At 40.0% G+C, this 24,410-nt stretch overlaps 1 protein-coding gene and 1 pseudogene across 2 annotated transcripts in view; one reads left to right on the top strand and one right to left on the bottom strand.

Annotated features, from left to right (window-relative positions):
- Window positions 1–16,541: 16,541 nt before the first annotated feature.
- On the bottom strand, window positions 16,542–18,292 carry LOC147350095 (uncharacterized; annotated as a pseudogene).
- The window catches only part of CTNND2 (catenin delta 2), a 1,106,103-nt gene continuing 1,099,207 nt past the window's right edge, over window positions 17,515–24,410 (top strand). For both annotated transcript variants that reach the window (XM_086362482.1, XM_086362480.1), the window contains exon 1: window positions 17,515–17,651. In XM_086362482.1, coding sequence (XP_086218608.1) covers window positions 17,615–17,651 — 37 coding nt within the window. In that variant the 5' untranslated portion in view covers window positions 17,515–17,614. The remainder of the gene's footprint in view (window positions 17,652–24,410) is intronic.

Below are 24,410 nucleotides of genomic sequence, written 5' to 3'. Positions count from 1 at the left end.
ATGTCAAGCCAAAGACGCAAAGAGAAGAGCGCCCCAGCACGCAGGAGAGAGAGAGAGGGAGAAAGAGAGAGAGAGAGAGAGCGCATGCACACGGGGGAGAGAGGAAATAAATAAGAGTGGTTCGTGCTTAATGAAGAACAATGACAAATCATATGGGAAGAATGAGAATTATGAGATTTGAACTTAATAGATATATGTCAACCTGAAAAATGGTCTGTTAAAACTTGGTAAACATAAATGAACTTTAATAATAAAACTTAAACTTGTTAAAAAATAGTGTAGGAGACCATAATTGTGTTAAGCCAAAAATTCCAAAGGAGTACACAGAATTGTGAGAGGGTGACAATTTATGAGAAGTGAAAAGGTTTGGATATTATATGACAGCTGGGGTGGCAGCACTGAGTGACAACTTAGTGACTCTAAATAGAATTCAGTGTCAGAGGTCTGATAGGTATAGTCAGCTGTAATTGGGCTTAATTTTCATGTCCATACTAGCATGAAGATGGCTTCCCAGGCAGCTGGGGAATTAGATTAGCTGGTGTCACTGAAGCTCACCTCTGAATAGAATTAGCAGCAGTTGGTGATAGTAAAGAAATTCAATCTTCCCTTGAAGGCACTGAAAGGAAATTTCCCTAACAGATCAAATGGAGTAGGTATCTATTGGGTCCATGAACATTCATGTTCCCAGGGACTGGGAGCAGCCAGTGAAGGCCTCGTACAGGGGATCACTATCCAGAATCTCTGATGTCCCAAACTGGGCTTGTTCTATTTGTGCCATCGTTTTAATCTAAGGGAATTACTTTATGTTTTGTCTGCAATGAATTTCATTTTGCTAATTTTAGACCATTACATCTCTTGTAATATGTCCTGAAACTTTATGTTCTCTTTCAATTCTTTGATTTTTATTTCTTGCATATTCAACCTGATATTATGCTTTCTGTGCCTTCATTTACACTATCAGTTTATAGTATGAAACAAGGAAAGGTCAACTGCAAATCTCTATGAGACATCTTTTCAGATTGACATCTATCCATTAAACAACCCCCAAATTCCATTTCACAGCAAACTCATCTGACTCTGTGTTTTTCTTATGTCTGGAAGTGTTTTGCAAAATGTTTTATTACATGTCCTGTCAAAATAAAGACAGAAAAGTCCTAACAAAGTCTCACAATCTCTGCCAGTGCAGAGGCTCTATGACAAATGGAGATAGGTATCTTAATGTTGCAGGTGTGCCTGTGTGTGTTGTGAAAGCAGAGAAACTCAAGTAACCTATGTTGATAAGTTCTTGCTTGGTTATGGCTAGACGTTTAGAGACTGCATGTGTGCTAAGTCGTTTCAGTCATGTGCAATGCTGTGCGACCCTATGGACTGCAGCCTGCCAGGTTCCTCTGTCCATGACATTCTCCAGGCAAGAATACTGCAGTGGGTTGCCATACCCTCCTCCAGGGGATTTTCCCTACCCAGGGATCAAACCCACATTTCTTAAGTCTAACTGCACTGGTAGGTGGGCTCTTTATCACTAATGGCACCTAGGAAGCCCAGGATAGTTTCACATGGGGACAAGAGGCACTACAAAGATACCACAGATTATTGTAGTATCTTAGTTCATTAACATTTAAATTATTGCTCTGAGAGAGCATAGAAAGGTTTGACTGTTTGTCATGCTCTGCTTAATAAAAAGAAAATACGCCCTTCTAAAAAACTTTTACATAACATACAGGAATGTTTATCAGAATCTTGTCACATATTGCAAATTAACCACTAAAACTGTTATGATAAATGTGTGTTTTATTAACATTTCTCCATTATAACCAACTCTGAATATTATAAGTGAAGAAGATTTAGCAAATTTGTTAGGGGTGTGCTGGCATTGCAAACATTTAACATAATTAATATGGCTGAAACTAGACGTACCAATGTATTTTCTTTTTCTATTTGTTCCTGCTTTCCTGTTCCATTGTTTTCCCTTACCTACATGGCTTTGGAATACTTAGAATACTTTAATATTCTATTTTAACATGTGTATTGTTCTTCCAGCTATATCTCTTTGTATTGTTTTTTATTATTGGTTGCTAGAGGAAACAGTGCACCACTTCCATAAAGACATAGAAGCTTTGTAACCATATAAGTCCTTTTACCCTACTACCAACTGACACTTATGATATAGTTCCTAAATGTGCTATATTTATGTAAATCAGACAACACTCCAGAAAATGTTAAAAGTTTTGTTTGTAATAGTCATACATATATAACCAAACTTGAAGGGAGAATAGTCCTTTATATTTGTCCAGATATTTATTATTTCTGTTGCTCTTCCTTACTTCCTAAAGTTTCCAGTTTTCCTGTGACATTTCCTATCAGCCTGAAGAACTTCCTTTAACTTTTCTATTGAAGCAAGACTGATACCAATGATTTTTTTTGTTCATGTCATTTGAGGATATACTTATTTTGTCATCATGCCTAAAGGGGATTTTCAGTGAATTTCAAAATCTGGGTTCATATTCTTTTCTGTCTTTTTTTTTTTTTTTTTAAGATTTTGTTCCACTGTTTTATATTTCCATAACCTCTTTTGAGAAGTCCATGGATTTTTCCAATTGTTATTTTTCTCTATGAATATGTTGTTGTTTTCCTCTAACTGCTTTTAACATTTTTAAAACATTTTAGTTTTCAACAAATTTATTTTTATGATTCAGTTTCATTCTTTCTTTTATGGTTCTCTCACTTTTTTTCTTTCCATTAATAATGGTTTTTTTTCCTTCAGTATTAATTTTTTTCTCTTTTTAAAAATTTTTTTTATTATTATTTTTTTTACTTTACAATATTGTATTGGTTTTGCCATACATCAATATGCATCCACCACGGTTTCAGATAATATCTCGAAGAGGTACTGGGTTGCATTGTTTTTCCTCAGAACGTATTGCGTTCTATGTTGGCAGACAGTAAAGTACTAGTGGAACACACTGATCTATCATGCTCTGGTTTTAGGCTTTCTTCAAAGAGAGCTATTACAGTTTTTTCCACCCATACTTCTATGTAACATGTAGCCCTCAATCCTAATGTATAATCAGCCTTATTTTTTCTGTTAGTTTCCTGGGGCTGCCATAACAAAATCCCGGAGGCTGGTTGCCTGAAATAATAGAAATTTAATTTCTCACAGTTTTGGAGTTTACAAGTCCAAGATCAAGGTGTCAACAGGATGAGATTCTCTAAGGTCTCTCTGCTTGACTTGCAGGTGACCAGTAAGTACACCAGTCCTATTGGATTACAGCCCAATCCTTATTAATTTATTTAACTTTAATTACCTCTTTAAAAGCTCTTTCTTTACACACAGTTACAGTGAGAGTTAGGGTTTCAACAAATGAATTTTGAGGGAACAGAATTAAATCCGTACACCCTTAAACATTATATCTCAACTCAATCGTTGGCTTGTTTATAAAGATTTCCCACCAAGTCTTCATAATACAAAACAAGTTCTAGGCTCTCTGCTCAGTTTGCCACATCCCAGCAGATGCTCTCTACCTAGCTTTTATGAGTCTTGTGTCACTTGAATGGAATTTAGGATTTGGCAAAGACACTCAAGAGGAGTCTCTATGGAAACTTCTGGATTCCCCAATCCATGACTCCTTTTTTTTCAAGTACCCTCTCTTCCAAATCACAACCACCTTAGAAACCCCCAACTCTAATATCTGCCTTTTCTGTCCAATGAAACTACTGCTTTTGCTTGCATTCTATATAAATGCACCACACCCTAGAAAATTTTCCTAGGAAGAAAACTAGTATCAATGTAGGACATCCTTTGTGAGTATCCTCTCTCTCAAAAAATCAGCCTCACACTGACTGCTGTCCAATTCCTGCAACTTGTTGTGTAGTTCATGTATGTTGTACATGATATAATAGATTTTATAGATACTATAAAGGTATCACAGTCACATCTTACGGGTTTTGATATACATATGCATATCATTTATATGAATAGAATTTAACTTTCTTAAGTTGATTTCTTCTGAAGTAGTATAGGTTAGGGTTTCCCTTGTGGCCCAGCTGGTAAAGAATCTGCCTGCAATGTCGGAGAGGCACCCCACTCCAGTACTCTCGCCTGGAGAATTCCATGGACGAAGGAGGCTGATAGGCTGCAGTTCATGGCGTCGCTAAGAGTCGGACACGACTGAGAGACTTCACTTTCACTTTTCACTTTCATGCATTGGAGAAGGAAATGGCAACCCACTCCAGTGTTCTTGCTTGGAGAATCCCAGGGATGGCGGAGCCTGGTGGGCTGCTGTCTATGGGGTCGCACAGAGTCGGACACGACTGAAGCGACTTAGCAGCAGCAATGTGGGAGACCTGGATTCGATTTCTGGGTTGGGAGGAGCCCCTGGAGAAGGGAAAGGCTATCCACTCCAGTATTCTGGCCTGGAGAATTCTATAGACTGTATAGTCCATGGGCTCGCAGAGTCGGACACAACTGAGCAAGCTTCACTTTCACTTTCAGTATAGATAAAGCTCCCAACAGGTAAAATTTTCTGCTTCTATTTTTAAAACTGAGTTATAATTAACAGTATTATATTTGTTTCATGTGTACCACTTAGTGATTCAATAATTTTATACATTATGAAATGATCACCCCAGTAGTTATTGATTTCTGATTTAATTCCACCATTGTCTGAGAATGTGCTCTAAATGATTCCAGGCATTTAAAACTTATTGTAGCCTGGTTTATAATTCAGCATGTGGTTGATTTTGTCAAATGTCACATGCACATTTGATAATATTTTGCATATAATGGGCTAACTAAAATTTGTTATTAAAATTAATTTCCCAGTTATTATATTTGTAAGTTCTGGAATTTCCAGTGGATTCTTCCTCATCGATTCCAATTCTCTGGTGAACTGTTTCACCTTTTCATGTTTTTCTTTATTTTTTTCTGCATTCCTGTATTTTCTTGAACATATTGATCATTATTATATTTTAAATATCTTGTCTACTAACTTCAGTTTTTGTGTCACCTATGAGTCTATTTCTAATATAGATTGGCTCTTGATCATTTGTTCTTATCCTTGCATAATAAATTTTACTGAATGTTGGACACTGTATATGAAACATTTTGGAGGTTTGCCTGAACGTGTTCACTCTTTCCTCTCTTAATCAGATACATGATCTGGTCACCTCTAATACAATCAGGGACTTAACTGAATTTTGCTGAGGTAAAACTGGTAAGTGTCCATCTATCTCTGTTTTTCCCATCTCTCAGACGGCAACCTTCTAAGGATTTTAACTTAAAGCTTGATGAGTTTCCCAAGGCACTGTGTCAGGAAGATCCTGGCTACAAAGGTTTTTCTCTTCTGCACAACACTGCTAAAATTATATTCTGATCCTCAGAGCCTTCCTTTCTTAACTTTCTGGCCTAATTCAGTTTCAGAAATTAACAAAATTTTTGCAGGGAAACTCAGCCATGTTTAAGCCTCAGTTCTCTGTTCTCCCCTTTTCATGGGGATCATGATTAGGTTTTTATTTGAAGCCCTAGAAGATCAGCAAAACCTCTGCTTGAATCTGAATCTCAAACAATGACCCTCTGCCCAGGAAAATTCTCAAAACTCAGCCTCTCACTGCATCTAGCATTGGCAAAGGTTCCAGGACAAAAGCATATATACAGCATTGATTCAATCCTCCATATCCTTCCCTATCGAAAATCATTAATCCTCTGTTCATTTTTGCTTTAGTAGATTTCTGATACTTTAGAGAAATATTTTTGGTTTTTATTCACTAATTATAATTATTTTCAGTAGAAGTTTTGGGCTGCCACAAATGATTCCATCTTAATCAGAAATAGAAGTTTGGTCTGTTTTTTTCAGTTGGGATGTTCATCATTTCCAACAATTTGAGAAAACAATCTTAATTAAAACTTTAGTATCATGGGATGAATTATGCAATAACAGCCAAATGTATAAAATAGAAAATTGGCTATATAAAGAATGATATAACCTTATAATAGGAAAGTGCTAGTTATAAAAATGAAAGGGAAAAATTACAGAAACATAATTTTAACTGAATAAGAGGAAGTACATTTATGGACTATAATTAAAAGAAACTGCTTTAGTTCTGGGTCATGAGACTATGATTTTTTTCATAGTGTTTTGAATTTTCTAATTTGTTTATGGACTTCCCAGGTGGCTCTAGTGGTAAAGAATACAACTGCCAATGAAGGAGACACAAGTGATGCGGATTCAATCCCTGGGTCAGGAAGATGCTCTGGAGAAGGTAACCAGCTTCAGTATTCTTGCCTGAATACCTTTAATGTTTATTTATGATGAGACTTTGTTACTTTTAAGTAAATCAAATTTTATATAATGTTCAATTATTTAGAAAATTTATTCTCCGTTATTCTGCAAGTTTGATGGGTATGACTGCAAGAACTATAAATTCTAACCAGCCATGTACATATTCCACATACACAGAAAGAAATCTTAGTGAACATGGGAACTATTTAATAACGTTACTATCAACAGATAAGCTAAAGTGATAAACTGTATAAAGCAGCCAATATTTATTTCATGATAGCATATAAAACATATACCATCATGACATACAACAAAGAGGATATTCACTTGACTTTGGTCTAGATATCTTACATTTTGGAATTTCTAAAACTTCAGTGAAGGCAATAGACACAACCTGTTTATAAAATGAAGATCAGTGTAGACTCACATCATTAGTCTGCAAGATATAATTATCTGCATGTGGAAGAAATCCAGTTAATGCTTATTAGGAAAAATGAATATGAAAAGCATTCATTGACAAGATGGTATCATGTCTGTGTCTTGATGACTGTCTTGATGATGTCTTGATGTCTGATTATCTGGCAATCAGATAATACATATGCTTTGCTATGGCAGCTAAAACAGCAGGAGCCAAAGGACATTTTAATGTCATCACTAATATTAGCCATAATGTTTGCTGTAGATTGATTCATTCATGTAATTCACACTATAATCTGAGGCAAAATTTTGTTTATTTTTTAGTTAGTAAGATGGGATCTTCAAGAATTTTAATGAGAAAACTGATTTCACAATATGAACTCTATACAACTGTGAGGGTAACCCTGGAAAAGTGGAAAACATTAAGGAGACCAGGAATTGAAAACTAGTTATTCATTTTGGGAGACAGTGTAAAAATCACTGGATTATATAGGGTGGACTCATTGTGCAAAATTTTCAACCTAACTTCATTCATTGGTCAGTGACAATCTCATCCTATGTTAGATTGGTTTATCATTGATTTATCTTATAATCTTCCATGTAATTTCAGACCTTTTCATGTGGTCATTTCATTGAAAAAATTTAAGTTTTGTAGAAAATATGTTGCAAGGGAAATACTTAAAGTGATCACAACTATAGTAAGCAGAGGGTGAGATTATAGAACATACATTGAATAGACCCGAGATAGCATTTGACTGTACAGGCCAAAAACTGACCACCAGTGGCTTAACCAAGCACAGGTTAATTTTTCTCTGTTAATAAGAAGCTCGAGGACCAGAAGTCCCAAGTTGGTACAGCGGCTTCAGGAAATTTTCAAATCCTTTGACTTTAGATTTAGTCATTTTTGGTCTGTGGCTCTCATTCTCATGGTCCAAATCCAGCCTGCAGTCTGCATTTCAGACTGTGGGAAGGAGGAAGGACCAAGCAACACTGGGGAAATTTCCACAAAAGCAAACTGCTCTCTGAATACTCCCTCAGTCTCTCATGTTTACATGTGGATTACATGCAGCAGCAATAGAAGCAGAGAAGTGTTGTTTTATCGGCAGTTACATGACATGCAGAACAAAATCTGGGTCCTGTACAAAAGGAAGACGGAGAAGATAGATGTCGGGAAGGTAACCAACAGTGATTTGGAATCAATTAGAATATTTTGGCTGAATGAGTACAGTGAATAGAGAAAGTGGAGGAAAAATAAATCTGAAAAGCCAAATTGATGTTCTAAAGCAAAACAACACAATAAATAGTAATATGGACAAATATTAGAGATTTAGGAAAGAAGCTGAATCTGAGATCATAAAACTGAGGGAAAATCAGGATTAATTTGTAAATTCTTTCTATGCATTCAGGCCAATCTGAGGCCTATGTATATGATTAATCATTAATTATAAATTTTATACTATGACAAGAATAGAATAATGAACAAGTTTGGTGGGAAGCCCCAACTTCTCTTCTTGGGCCTATAGTATACATGATTATAATAGAGTTTATTATTTCTTAAGTGAATCATTTAGATATTTCATCTTCAAATGTATTACAACCCAATGCTTTATTTCTATAACAAATACTGCATAATGATTATTCTGTTATTTTGAAAAGAAATTCACAGGTATTAATGTATTTTTAAGGGCCCACATAATAGTGTAACATAAACATAACGAAGAAAAAAAGGGAAATTATTTAAAAATAAAATATTATGTTTTTCTTTATGTAAATGTGTGGTCACAACTAAGCTAGAATAGCTAACCAAATACTTAGACATTTGTACCTACATCAGCATAAAGATAATGGCTATAACAACAGGTTGATGCAAGAGTCTGCTTTGTTGAGATATATACTATTGGTAGAGCTTCCCTGATAGCACAGCACATAAAGAATCCACCTGCAATGCAGGAGATATAGGAAATGTGAGTTTGATCCCTGGGTCAGGAAGCTCACCTGAAGAAAGAAATGGCAAATCACTCAAGTATTCTAATCTGAAAAATCCCATGGACAGAGGAGCCTGGCAGGCTACAGTCACAAAGAATTGGACACAACTGAAAAAGCAAAGGAGAAAGGGAAAGATATATCCATCTGAATGCAGAGTTCCAAAGAACAACAAGGAGAGATAAGAAAGTCTTCCTAAGTGATCAGTGCAAAGAAACAGGAAAACAATAGAATGGAAAAGATTAGAGATCTCTGCAAGAAAATTAGAGAAACAAAGGGAACACTTTATGCAAAGACAGGGACAATTAAGGACAGAAACAGTATGGACCTAACAGAAGCAGAAGAGGTGGCAAGACTACACAGAAGAACTATACAAAAAAGATCTTTATGACCTATGTAACCATGATGGTGTGATCACTCACCTAGAACCAGACATCCTGAAATGCAAAGTCAAGTGGGCCTTAGGAAGCATCACTACCAACAAAGCTAGTGGAGGTGATGGAATTCCAGCTGAGCTATTTCAAATCCTAAAAGATGATACTGTTAGAGTGCTACACTTAATATGCCAGCAAATTTGGAAAACTCAACAGTGGCCACAGGACTAGAAAAGGTCAGTTTCCATTCCAATGCCAAAGAATATTTAAACTATTGCACAATTGTACTCATCTCACATGCTAGCAAAGTAATGCTCAAAATTCTCCAAGCAAGGCTTCAAAACTATAAGAACTGAGAACTTGCAGATGTTCAAGCTGGATTTAGAAAAGGTGGAGGAACCAGAGGTCAAATTGCCAACATTTATTGGATCATCAAAAAAGCAAGAGAACTCCAGAAAAACATCTACTTCTGTTTCATTGGCTATGCTAAAGCCTTTGACTGTGTGGAAGCCAACAAACTGAAAAATTCTTAAAGTGATGGGAATACCAGACCACCTTACCTGTCTCCTGAGAAATCTGTATGCAGGTCAGAAGCAATGGTTAGAACTTGACATAGAACAGTGGACTGGTTCTAAATTAGGAAAGGAGTACGTCAAGACTGTATACCACCCTGCTTATTTAATTTGTATGCAGAGTAAATGATGCGAAATGCCGGGTCGGATAAAGCACAAGCTGGAATCAAGATTGCCGGGAGAAATACCAAAAACCTCAGATACGCAGATGACACCACCCTTATGGCAGAAAGTGAGGAGGAACTAAAGAGCTTCTTGATGAAAATGAAAGAGGAGAGTGAAAAAGTTGGCTTAAAACTCAACATTCCAAAAACGAAGATTATGGCATCCTGTCCTATTCAGTTAAGTTCAGTTCAATCGTTCAGTCGTGTCCAACTCTTTGCGACTCCATGAATCACAGCACGCCAGGCCTCCCTGTCTATCACCAACTCCCAGAGTTCACTCATACTCACGTCCATCGAGTCAGAGATGCCATCCAGCCATCTCATCCTCTGTCGTCCCCTTCTCCTCCTGCCCCCAATCCCTCCCAGCATCAGAGTCTTTTCCAATGAGTCAACTCTTCGCATGAGGTGGCCAAAGTACTGGAGTTTCAGCTTTAGCATCATTCCTTCCAAAGAAATCCTATCGTGTTCTATTACGCATGGCAAATAGACGGGGAAACAATGGAAACAGTGACAGACTTTATTTTCTTGGGCTCCAAAATCACTGAAGATGGTGACTGCAGCCATGAAATTAAAAGATGCTTGCTCCTTGGAAGAAAAGCTATGACCAACCTAGAGAGCATATTAAAAAACAGAAACATTACTTTGCTGACAAAGGTCCTTCTAGTCAAAGCTATGGTTTTTCCAGTAGTCATGTATGGATGTGAGAGTTGGACTACAAAGAAAGCTGAGTGTCAAAAAATTGTTGCTTTTGAACTGTGTTGTTGGAGAAGACTCTTGAGAGTTCCTTGCACAGCAAGGAGATCAAACCAGTCAATGGTAAAGGAAATCAGTCCTGAACATTCATTGGAAAGATTGATGCTGAACCTGAAACCCCAATACTTTGGTCACCTGATTCGAAGTGTTGACTCATTAGAAAAGACCCTGATGTTGGGAAAGATTGGAGGCAGGAGGAGAAGGGGACAACAGAGGATAAGATGGTTGGATGGCATCACCTACTCGATGGACATGAGTTTGAGAAAGCTCCAGAAGTTGGTGGTGGACAGAGAAGCCTGGTGTGCTGCAATTCATGGGGTCGCAAAGAGTCGGACATGACTGAGCGACTGAACTGAACAACTAAGCACACATGCATACCACTGGTGACATTGTTCTTAATCTTATGAATGAATCTTGGCCAATTTCTGAATAATACAATGTTAAATCTTTCCATAATTTATATCTTAGAAGCATTCCTGTTAAATTCAATGTATAGTAAAACCATGCAAAAATCCTTTATGCTTCTGTGTAAAATGGAGCAATATGGTAGGCTTAGATACATAGGAAAAGGTTTTTAAGAATCTTGGGTGAAAAGTAGTGAATGATACAGGTTTTTTCTTCCTCCTGTGGGATTGTCACATAATTGCAGAATGTTTAAAATGTGTGCCTCGAGACCACTAAATCCAGTGACAAGAAGGAAATACCCTCTTACATATTTATGAACTGGAAACAGTAATGCTTCCACCAAGAACCACTGACCTGGATGTTTGGTGAAAAACTGAAATTTGTGGATGAAATTTTTATGCTATATCAACTCTGCCTTAAAATTTATCTAGAAAGTCTGGATGAACCTTGGTAAGAACTTCCCTGTTCCACTATTTGGGTGTTATTTTACAGGATTCTCCTTCCTAACCTTTGTCTGTGGGTATCAAGCCAACCAATTTGGGGAGCCAGTTACTGCATCCTCTAGAAGTCCATTATGTCTACAAGCATTGCTGATAAATCATAACATTTATTTCCCCTTGCTGTTAATGCCTGTTATTAAAATTCTTCCTGGCTTCACACTGCATAATTTTATGTCATCTTTCTGTATATGTTACTCACCAATGGCTGTTGACATAGACTTCTGACTCATTGCCTATTTAGGACCAGCCTACATAGGATTTAGATATTTACGTACCAGGTTGTAACTTTTGATATGTGTAGGTGCCTTTGCTAGATACCTCCCTGCTCTCTGATTCTTTCATTGATTCTTTCATGATTGAGTTCATGACTGGATCTCCAAGAAAGTGAAAGTGAAAGTCACTCAGTTGTGTCCAACTCTTTGGGACCCCATGGACTATACAGTCCATGGAATTCTGCAGTCCAGAATACTGGAGTGGGTAGCCATTCCCTTTTCCAGGAAATCTTCCCAAGCCAGGGATCAAACCCAAGTCTCCGACATTGCAGGTGGACTCTTTAATAGCTGAGTCACAAGGGAAGCCCCTGATCTCCAAGGATGTCCAAAGATCTCTAAGGATCTCCAATGATTTCCAAGAATCTCTAAGGATCTCTAAGAACCTTAGCCATTACTGAATGCACTCTGTATCCTTCGCTTCAGTACTATAAGTCCTGCTTTATCACCATGCCTGGCCTAAATCACAAAATACCTGGAGGAGGCAAAAACAATGAGAAAACATGGAAGGAAAGACATTGAATAAAAGACTTATCAATACCATAAGTATATCATCAATACTGTAAGCATATAGCACATTGTCTATATGCCTTATATGCCTATGGTATTGATGATTATTTTAGTCCATGTCTTATTTCTTAGAAAGAAATAAGCATGGCTCAGATGGTAAGGAATCTTCCTGCTATGCAGAAGACCTGGGTTTGATCCCAGATTTGGGAAGATCCCTTGGAGAAGGGAATGGTTACCCACTCCAATATTCTTGCCTGGAGAATTCCATGGACAGAGGAGCCTGTCGGGCTACAGTCCTTGGGGTTGCAAACAGCGTGATAGGACTGAGTGACTAACATTTTCACTTTCACTTTCAAGGCAACTTGAGCATGGTTATCTCTCAGTGTGCTTTCTTTTCTTCCATCACCAATTTATAATATAAAATTTATAAGCCCAATTTATAATTAAATTCCATGAAGGTAGGGATTTTGTTTTCTTGTCTATATGTGCTCTTGATTTTCCCCAATTTTATCCTGCATCTGCACCACAGAAGATGTTCAATAAACATTTGCTGGTGAATAAATGAATGAATGACATCATCACATGAGTAGTAGCAGTAGTAAAAGGTAGTTTGTGTGAAAGTGTGAAGTTTGAAACCAAATAATTCAGTAACCTGAACATTGGTCTTAATTAAAATGGTTAATTCAAATTAGTTAACTTACTTTCAGTTCAGTTCAGTTCAGTCGCTCAGTCGTGTCTGACTCTTTGTGACCCCATGAATCGCAGCACGCCAGGCCTCCCTGTCCATCACCAACTCCCGGAGTTCACTCAAACTCATGTCCATCGAGTCGGTGATTCCATCTAGCCATCTCATCCTCTGTCGTTCCCTTCTCCTCCTGCCCCCAATCCCTCCCAGCATCAGGGTCTTTTCCAATGAGTCAACTCTTCGCATGAGGTGGCCAGAGTATTGGAGTTTCAGCTTTAGCATCAGTCCTTCCAATGAATACCCAGGACTGATCTCCTTTAGGATGGACTGGTTGGACCTCCTTGCAGTCCAAGGGATTCTCAAGAGTCTTCTCCAACACCACAGTTCAAAAGCATCAATTCTTCGGAGCTCAGCTTTCTTCACAGTCCAACTCTCACCTCTATATATGACCACTGGAAAAAACCATAGCCTTGACTAGACGGACCTTTGTTGGCAAAATAATGTCTCTGCTTTTTAATATGCTATCTAGGTTGGTCATAACTTTCCTTCCAAGGATTAAGTGTCTTTTAATTTCATGGCTGCAGTCACCATCTGCAGTGATTCGGTAACAGGGTTTATTAGTCCCATATATATACATGGGCTTCCCAGGTGGCTCAGTGATAAAGAATCCACCTGCCTATGCAGGAGACACAGGAGACCTGGGTTCTGTTCCTGGAGGAAGGTCCCCTAGAGGAGGGAATGGCAATGTACTCCAGTACATTCTCCAGCCTGGAGAATCCCATGGACAGAGGGGCCTAGTGGGAGACAGTCCATGGGGTCACAAAAGAGTCAGATACAACTTAGTGACTTAAACAACAACAACAAATATATATGTGTACAATGTTCCTATTTTAAAGAATTTTATTTAAAATTTAAATCGTAAATTTTAAAGGAGTGTCATCACTACTCCTATGTAAGTGCTGGGCAGCAACAACAATCACTCATAGTTTAACATTCCAACTTGAGGAATTTCTAGTTGTTTTTCAATGATTAATTCACTTTAAAAATTACAGGAATATTATCTTCTCTTTGAACCTCAAGGCAAGTAACATTGCTATATTTAAATCATTTCAATCAAACAAGTGTCACTCTCCTAGAATGGGCATACTTTAACTTATAAAAAATGATACATTCATGTATAAGAATATTTTAAACTATTTGGTCTTATTCCTAAAAACAATGAATAAAATTCCCATGTAAAACATGAAAGTGAAAGTCACTCAGTCCTGTCTGACTTTTTGTGTCCCCTTGGATTATATAGTCCATGGGATTCTCCAGGCCAGAATACTGGAGTGGGCAGCCTTTCCCTTCTCCAGGGGATCTTCCCAACCTGATGAAAAACCTATTTGCTTCAAATTTTGAAGTGATTTGAAAAATCAAGAGGTAGAACTTTCAATATTTAGATGTGATTTCTGAACACACAACTCTTTTGATGTATACACAGAAGAAAAAGTAAAGATTTCTCTTTCAGCATTGAATACTACAACCTGAAAATAATGAGTTAATAATTTTTGGTCTCATAGTGAACTAGAGAATTCAGATTATTCCTTTTTACAGAAACTATCTGTAAGTAAGAGGCAAAAGATGGCAGCAGTGAGTCATTCCGAGATGGAACACGACTCAGTATCGTTTTTATTTTTCAATATTTTCAAATTGTGGATTTACTAATATCTTAAAGTGCACATTATGTTAGAAGAACAGAGATCACCTGCCCTTTAAAGAAGCCTATAAGAACTGCCTATGGGTCATTTCCAAGGTGTACAATTAGTGAACAGGGTTTGCTATTGCTCATCTCAAAAACAACTAAAAAAAAAAAAAAAACAACTAAAAAAACTGTAGAAAATTACGTTTCTAACTTAGACCTATATATTCATAAAAGACGCATATATTTTCTATGGATGATATCTATACACTTATCTCAGATTTAATCCAAAGTGTAACTGACCTACCCTCCAAGTTTGCATACCCTCCAAGACTTCCTGAGTTAAAAGATTCAAATAGTATACAGATGCAAAAAGGCACAGTTAAAATTTCCCGCCATAAATCTGACCAAAGCAATGGTGAAAACAAAGAACATCCTTTAAAACATAATGTGGCCTAATGGATACAGTGCTGCTAATTTGTCTTGTACCAAATACTCCACAGTAATTGAACTGCCTTTCTGAGACCTGAAATAAAAAATACAGTTCAACATCTGCTGAAAATGGCCCTGCAGTGTCCTCCCTCAGAGGAGTCCGAAGTATTTTAACACAGAGCTGGCCTTAAACTTGGAGCCAGGCTGGAGGACTACTTTTGCAGGTGAGACCAAGCCTATGTATAACAATGCCTGCCCTGCTCTGAGGTAGGAGAGTTAAAAATGAGTATTTTCACTGTTGTTAAAGGTCCTTGCTTAATATGCTGCCCCATTCATTTGTTTCTATTTATTTAACCTGTTTAAAGGACATCCCTGGTGGCTCAGGGCTAAAGAATCTGCCTGCCAATACAGGAGATGCGGATTCCATGCCTGGGTCTGGAAGATCCCCTGGAGGAGGAGATGGCAACCCACTCCAGTATCCTTGCCTGAGAAATCCCATGGACAGAGAAGCCTGGTGGGCTACAGTCCATGGGGTCGCAAAAGAGTGTGATGAAACTGACCATTGCAAACCTGTTTAAGCTTTCCTCCTCTGCTCTTCAAATTATATTAACTTCCTCCAAAGAATACTAGAGAATAGCCCGGGATAAATATTCAGGTCATTTATCTTTGTTGGATTATCTCTTTTGACACAAAAGAGCAACTCTTTCTGAGAATCACAAGCCCCTCAAAGACCTCTGATGACAATTTCCTGGCTCTCATGTCTATGTGTGTCTCCGGAAACCAGCGCCGGGGAGGGGGAGAGTGGAGAAACTCATAACCACAGTCAGTCTGGGATCCACAGGGTCAGGGATGGTGCGCTGTGGCATTATTAGGAAGCGCGTTTGCCCTGGTCCCCGGGCACGGTGCACTGTGCCTGTCTTAAGTCTTGTAATTGCAATAGGACCGAGTCCAGTCATGACTTTTGAAAGAGAGGACGCGGGTGAAGGCCCAGAGGACCTCCTGGGCACAAGTCAAGGGTCTTGTTTTCTAACAAGACTTTCACTATTCACTGCGGTGATTTCTACTTGCTGTATTTCACAGCAAGAGAGGTAGAGAGAAGTCCCCAAAGGAGTCAATCGGCTGTCAAACCAGGAGGTGACACAGAAAAACAAGCTGAAAATGCAGAGAACGATGCAGGGGGTATAGGGAAACTTTGGGGGAAGCAACGGGTAAGGGTTTTCATCTTAGACTGGGAGGTGGGGGGTGGGGCGGGGCGAGGAGGAGGAAGACGAGGTGGCCGAAGTGCCAAAGTTGGAAGAAAGAAGAGGGGGCGCTGAAGGAAGAGGGAGGAGGGGAGTATAGCATTACGGTCTCTTCAAGTTCCAGACTAGACAAGTCTTTCTAGCAGGAAGTTACACACATTCCAGGTTCCAAATCAAAGGGATTTCATTTAAGGACAAAGTCTCTCCACCCGCGAACAGCATGTTTCATCGAAGCACTGGAAGTGACGGGAAGATGGGACAGACGCCGTGGGGAGATCGGAGGTGGCTGTCCTGGCAATGTTTGGTCTAGAACCACAGGATTTGAGAGACTCCATCTCCACCCAGCTCAGGCACAGTTAGCCTGCCGCTGGCCCTAACGCACACACCTGCTCCCTTAGAACCCTTTCCATCCCTGCTTTTGTTTTGCATGCTGACATCTGCCACACAATAAACTGTCAGCATGTTGCACGTACATGAAGGAACCGGCCCTTTTGAGCATCGGTCCAACCCGGGGTTCCAGGCCTTCTTCAGGTCCCTTCCAGCCTTAGCCGGGTTCGCGAGCATCCACCCATCTGAGGGCCGGGATGTGCGTTCCCAAGGATGCTCGGCCCTCTCGCAACCCGCGGCCTCCTCCCCTCTCCCCCGCTGCTGCCGCGAAAACAAGGAGAAGTGGAATGCGCACGGCGAAGCGCGGCGCTCCGGCGGCGGCACTGGGCATGCTCGGCACCCGGGGCAGGTCCGGGCGGCGGGGCGGACGCTGCCTCACGAGCCGGGCGCCCGAGCCGGCCGCCGAGGCATAGGTGGAGGCTGAGGCTGCCGCGCGCCGCGGGAGGAGCCTCGCCCTCGGCGGCGGCGGCGGCGGCGGCACAGGTGGCGCGGGCCGCGCGCGGGGCGCAGCACGGGAGCGCTCGGCGCCGGGCGCCGCGGCGGCCCCAGGCTCGCGCCCGCGGCGGCAACCGGCCGAGCGGAGCGGCGGGCGCGGCGGCGGCTGCGGCTTTCCCGGCCCGGCCGGCGGCGCCCGGAGCACGCAGGAGCCCGCAGGAGCCCGCAGCAGCCCGCGGGAGCCCGCAGGAGCCCCGAGCCCGCGGAGCCCGGGAAGCCGGGCAGGGGGCGCTGCACGCGCTGCGCTCGGAGGGGCCGCCGGGCCGGGCGCCGCGCACTCGCGTCGGGGAGCCGCCTCTCCCCCGCGGCGCTCGCCCCTGCTCCCCGCCGGCATCACTTGTCCCGCGGCCGCGCTCAGACAACAAAAGCGGAAGATGCTGCAGTTGGGCAAGGTCAGGACCTTGCCCTGAAGCCGGGCGGCGGCGCGCACGCCTCTCCCCGGACTGAGGAGCTGTCGCTGGCGGCGAGTGCATGTTCGCGAAGAGGCAATCCGGCGCCGCGCCGTTCGGTGAGTTGCCTTGGCCGGGCGGCTGGGGCCAGGCGCATCCCGCTCGGCGTCGTGCTCCTCCTCCCCACCGGTGGAGGTTGCTCCTCGGCGGCTCCTGGCCGGGGGAGGACCGCGATCGTGCTGGGTCCCCTCACTCGGAAGACGGCCGAGCCTGGAGCTGGGGGCCGGGGTTAGTCCCTTTCTCGGAGCGGTTGCCGAGTGGCTTACTGCGTGCTCCCCTCCCCGCCACCCATCTCCCCCGGAGGAGGCGTATATAGGGCAACACCAACAATACTGCTCCCCGCCACCCTCCCGAACCTACCCGTGGCATTCATGACGTCCCTAATATACGGGAGAAGACGGGTGGGGGTGGGGAGGACTCCCCTCCAGTCTTGCCCTTATGTTCAATGTCATTACGATGTTTGGCTAGAACAAAATGGAAATACTTAGTCATATGCGTCCATGGCTGTTTCTCCCATCTCCCGCTGCTTGCCAGACCCAGAGCCCCTTGGGTCTATATTTAGCTGTTTCAGAGGCAGCGTTTTCAGCTCGATTCCCAGGTTTCGGGGGCTTCTGCGTCCTGACAATAGATAGCGAAGCTCCGGGAAGCGCCGCCTGATACCCAGGTTCGGAACGCTGTGCATGTGGGTGGGAGGCTGCTAGGCGATATTTGGGTGACCGGTAATTAATGGCCGAAAGCACAGCTGCTTTTCTTGTTCGCCGACCTTCCTCTCATTCTGGTGTGTAATGTGTTTCCATCGATGGCTGCTCAGCTGGTTCCAGCCACTACGTTCAGAATTAAGTCGCTAGAGAGGTGGTGCAGCCTCCCTGGTCTGTGTGGTAGGAAAACAAGTCTGAGAGGTTTTGGGGTGTGTGTGTGGTTCCCACCATGAACAGTTACTTCTGAAAATACCTAAAGTTGTGTTTTCCCTGCAAATGTTGGGGATAGGGAAGGGTGTGGGGGAAAAGAGGGGCGCGTTGTTATTCCATGGTGGGTCCCCCCTCCCCCCGAACTGATCTGGTTCGCTTTGGCTCTGAAAGGGGTTTTTAACATTCATGCCTGATGTTACCAAGAGGATATGTTGGTTTAGAGAAGCGTTTCCTCCTAACCATGGTATCAGGCCTGATCTGTATCTGTTTTCACTTTTGGGAACTAGGTGACGAATATTTGAGATGCTTGCAATTTTCTGCAACGACTTAAATAGGGAGGTGCTCAAACTACCTAAGAGTTATATCATTGTGCACCCTTCCATCAGCAGCTTTAAACTACCATCCGCTACTTAGGGTAGTTCAGTTCATCTCTTCGCTGTTAGTACTTCACCTGCAGGACTAAGAGGCTTTAGAGCTGCGCCACTTTTAAAATCCCATGGAAAAAGTGGTGGATATGACTCAAATGGAATTATAGGAGTGCACCTGTGTCTGGTTTGGGGAGCTGGCTCTGTGAGAAGTATGACAGATAGGGGCAGGCATCTTCTAATATGGACTCGATGCTCTAAAGCACGGTGAAATCTCTTTGCCACATCCAGGACCCATTTTTTTAATGTTTTGGGGAGATCATTCAGTGGCATTCTCACTGGTCTGTAGATTTCATGATCTCAGGGTATGAATGAAAATGATTGCATTTGGGGTTAAATGCTGATATTTGGGAGACCTGTGATTATACAGCTAACATATCTCAGCATCACAGAAAGACTAGCAAGATCTTTGTGGCTCCAGTTAATGGACGATTGTGATTTTTTTTAACCAATATTGCTTTAGTTTCACCTTATTCACATTCAGAAAACTTTCCAAGAGCACTTCAAGCACACTCTTGTGCTTGTTGCATTGTTTTCATATCAAATTTCTTGCAAAAAGAAGCAGTCGGTGAAGTACACATTCATGTCTCTCCTTTCACTTTCCTTTTGAATCTCGTGTTTCAGGTTTAAACATGATTCCTAAAGGACTAGTAGAGATTACTCTGTGCCTCCATGTGTTCACGGAGAGCAGCTTATGGGTGTGGATAAAACTGCATGTATTGGGTGCGTGAGTCTTATGTTATATTGTGGGTTGCAAATGATAGTACTTGATTGAATGGAAATTGTAGGGAGTACAGGAGGTCGTTGCTCTAATAAAATTGTCATAGCCTTGTGGAAAGGCGTTATTTAATTTGGTGTATGTTTGTGTCGTTGTAGAGCTTAATCATTAGAGATGTCACTAGTATTTTCATTGTTTGAAATAATAGTCACACACTGTCAAATTACGGTATCTCCAGCAACTTCATGTCTTTCACAATTAGAACACAAGCCAATTTCTCTTTCTGTCACTGAAATAATTCATCAGAGAGAAAAATGGAATTCTGATGATATTAGTTGAATTAGTTGATTATAATTTTGTTAAATCACTTCTCAGGATAGTATCACATCATGGCCTTTACAATTAAAAATGAAGTTATAGTATTCTCAAATATAACATTACTTTTGGCATACAAGTGAATACTAAGTATTTTTCCTGACAATGTTATAGAACTTGGCAGTTTCTGTTGTGCTTTTTCAAAGTTCTCTTTTATATGGTATGCATTTATGTGAAATTGTTGAAGAATTCTCCAGAGTAGTTTCATCAGGTTGTTTTCATGTAAGAAAATACTAAAGTTACATTTAGAGTAATTTATTTTAATTTGTTGCTCCATAAAGTGAGGTATGGTTTGTCTGGTCACTATATCTGGTTGTAACAACTTAGTTGAACTAAAACAGGAACTGTTGCCATTTTGAGCTGCCAAATTTTTTTTTTTAATTTCTTATTCTGTTAATTTACCCTAGAAGATATGAGTACCCCCTTATAGTTGTTTCTCTGTGTTACCTTTATTTTAATTTATTTAGTGGGGGATTGGTGCTAGGATTTTAAATAGACACTTAAAAGTGTTTATTTTTATAAAGATTTTTATTTTTATTAATAAAAGGTGACATATAGTTGAGAGTACCTAACTTCAATACATGTAGTTCAGAAGACCTGTAGGTCTTTGTAAATCTAGTACTTCCATCCAAGTTGTAGTACAATGGATATTTGCTGGCTGAAACACACCTTCAAGACAAATTCTTCAGCTGATATCCATGATGGTTTTCGTGACAAATTCTTCAGTTGGTGTCCATGATGATTTTCATGACAAATTCTTCAGTTGCTGTCCATGATGGTTTTCATGGCCCGTATTGCGAATGTATTCTTAGGACTATGGTACTTTGATAGCTTTATGATAAGGAACATTTGGATATGAATGAAAAGTTAATTTGAGTGAGAATAGTTCCTTATACGTGTTGCTGGCTTCAAGTTTACTATATGTCAAATCAATAGCTTTTATGTTAATATAAAATCTTAAACATATCATACATAAAAGAATTTCTTTCACATCCTGTGCCAGTCTAGCTTACTGATTAATAAACTGCTTGGTTGGCTTTAATGAAGCCAATTATATTCATAAACAGTACCTCCAGCCCAGGAAACTCACAGAAATGTTTTATCATACTGTGCTTTTAGTCCATGAAAAATGTTAAGACTCATAACAAAAACATATAGTTTTGACACCTCCAGTTGTTTATCTTTTGATCACATAGCAGCTGAGTGTAATTTCAAGCTCTGTATCATGGTTAATTGATTTGTAGGAAGTCTTAGCTCTATTAGGGTATTGAAGTTATACTCTGCATCAATTAATTTTTAGTAAATTGCAAATAATGACTAAATAAGTGAAAAAATGCTCCCTAGAAGCTTTCCATCTTAGGCAAGTATTCACCTATGTCCCTTGGTAAATTCCTGAATAGTTATCTGTGAAATGTATTACATATATTGGAACTTATTATTCCATTAATTGTTATCTGAGATCAGAGGTATATTTCTAGAGAAGAGGTTGGGTTTTGCCCTATAACAGATATACGTAGTTCATATTATAATATATTTATGTATGATATTAGAATTATTTATCATAGTATAATGCTGTTATGGATTCTGCTTTGAATAGGTGCAAAGGTGAGAGAGAGTACTGGTTTTGGAAGGATCCCAGCTATGTCTCTTATTAAGCTGTGTGTCCTTGGCCATTTATGTGATTCTCAATTTTTAGCTCAGGTTTTCAACTGTAAAATGGGTCCTATGCATAAGTATCAGTTCAGTTCAGTTCAGTTGCTCAGTCATGTCTGACTCTTTGCGACGCCATGAATTGCAGCTCTCCAGGCCTCCCTGTCCATCACCAACTCCCGGAGTTCACCCAAACTCATGTCCATCGAGTCAGTGATGCCATCCAGCCATGTCATCCTCTGTTGACCCCTTCTCCTTCTGCCCCCAATCCCTCCAGCATCAGGGTCTTTTCCAGTGAGTCAACTCTTCGCATGAGGTGGCCAAAGTAGTGGAGTTTCAGCCTCAACATCAGTCCTTCCAATGAACACCCAGGACTGGTTTCCTTTAGGATGGACTGGTTGGATATCCTTGCAGTCCGTGCGACTCTCAGGAGTCTTCTCCAACACCACAGTTCAAAAGCATCAATTCTTCGGTGCTCAGCTTTCTTCACAGTCCAACTCTCACATTGATACATGACCACTGGAAAGACCATAACCTTGACTAGATGGACCTTTGTTGGCAAAGTAATGTCTCTGCTTTTGAATATGCTATCTAGGTTGGTCATAACTTTCCTTCCAAGGAGTAAGCGTCTTTTAATTTCATGGCTGCAGTCACCATCTGCAGTGATTTTGGAGTCCCCAAAAATAAAGTCTGACAGTGTTTCCATTGTTTCCCCATCTCTTTGCCATGAAGTGATGGGACCAGATGCCATGATCTTCATTTTCTGAATGTTGAGCTTTAAGCTAACTTTTTCAGTCTCCTCTTTCATTTTCATCAAGAGGCTTTTTAGTTCTTTTTCACTTTCTGCCATAAGGGTGGTGTCATCTGCATATATGAGGTTATTGAAATTTTTCCCGGCAATCTTGATTCCAGCTTGTGCTTCTTCCAGCCCAGCGTTTCTCATGATGTACTGTGCATATAAGTTAAATAAGCAGGGTGACAATATACAGCCTTGATGTACTACTTTTCCTATTTGTAACCAGTCTGTTGTTCCATGTCCAGGTCTAACTGTTACTTCCTGACCTGCATATAGGTTTCTTAAGAGGCAGGTCAGGAGGTCTGGTATTCCCATCTTTTTCAGAATTTTCCACAGTTTATTGTGATCCACACAGTTAAAGGCTTTGGCATAGTCAATAAAGCAGAAGTATATACTACATTAAATAATTAAACAAGCACAATAACTGAGTCATGAGAATGAAAGGTCCAGCATGGGGAATATAATTAGTAATGATATATAATATCTTTGTATGTTTTAATTTTAAAGGAGTAAAATAAGACAAGAAATCTCAAAGAGCCAGTGTGAGGGTGAAATAAGTGTGTAAGTGGCTTATAATTATAAATATTTGTATAAATATAAAAGATAGGTATCTCCATATTAAGATGAGTACTTAAATATTATGTATTTATAACATAATACATTCATGTAATTTTGTATAATTATCATATAGTATTATGTACATTTATTATGTAATAATACATTTATATATTAAGTGTGATATAAAAGCCACGACCCTCTCTAACAAAAACTGTTAGATATGTTCTTCCTCTACTACTTTTGTATTATTGCTTTATTATGAAGATTTGCATTTAAAATAGAATTTTTCTACTTTACAATATGCCAGTCCTTTACATATCAAAATATATAATAGTTAGGCTAAAAGAGAAGCAAATTATATCCCCTAGCACCATTACTTAAAAAGATTCCAATCTTAATTTAATTTAAAAAGATTCTCAGTCAGAAATTGCAAAATTTTCACACCCTGTTAATATTATTCTATTCACCTGATTAAAGCCAAATATTCGACAAAGATTAACATTGTACCAGGAATATTATAGACAGTTTAATAAGTGTCCTTCTCTGTGAGGTCAAATATTAAGCAGCTGCTCTGTTTAGAACCACAGAGCGTAAATCCCATCATAACATCATTGTGACAAGGAAAAAGGAAACTTAAATGGCTAAATTTGTTACACACAGAGAGGACCCAGCCCACCTCCAATTACAGTCCTGTTCTTGGCGGGGGGAGGGGAAGTGTGGGCCCTTTGGTACCTTTTTGATGATAAATGGACATTTTGCCTTGTTCTTTCACTCTTGGTTGCTTCAGGGAAGTGCTGAACTCCTGTGGGTTTGATTCTGTCCAGCTCCTGCGAAGTGGAACAGATACCTTCAACATAATCCTTATGATAATAACACTTGGGTGAATCTTAGAATTTGTTACAGAATGTGACCCGTGTAATAGGAGACTAATTCATCCTCAGTCAGAGAAACATTTTGACAAAAAATGTAGGTGTTTATGTTCAAATTTATGCATTGTTGTGGGAATTGCTAATTATAAGTTACCAGAGTAAAATTCATGTTGTCATAAAAGACCTTTGGTTTTTGGATCAAAGTAAGTGGGTAAGCCAATTATGTTTGGTTAAGTTACTCTAAGTATCAAAGTTTCTATGAGTTGTGAATGATATGGAATGTATTAAAATGGGATATGTAGTTTATAGCATTAGATGGTGAGGAACAGTTAATTCTATCATCGAAATTAGTTATTACATTTATCCTTCACAGGGGAGGACTGGAGATTTTTCATTAATAACACTTTTTACTTAATAGATGTTGCTTTCACAACTGTCATTAGACACTTGATTCAATCTATATGTATTAAGAAGAATGCATTTTGTACACGTGTTCTAAATCTTTTGGTTTAGAAGCAT

Source organism: Bos grunniens, chromosome 20, assembly GCF_055505025.1.
Source record: "Bos grunniens cultivar Pamir isolate PY7600 chromosome 20, Bosgru_T2T1.0, whole genome shotgun sequence".
Taxonomy (NCBI): Eukaryota; Metazoa; Chordata; class Mammalia; order Artiodactyla; family Bovidae; genus Bos; species Bos grunniens.
The sequence above is the reverse complement of the archived record's forward strand: the minus strand, read 5'-3'. Positions and strand labels throughout refer to the sequence as shown.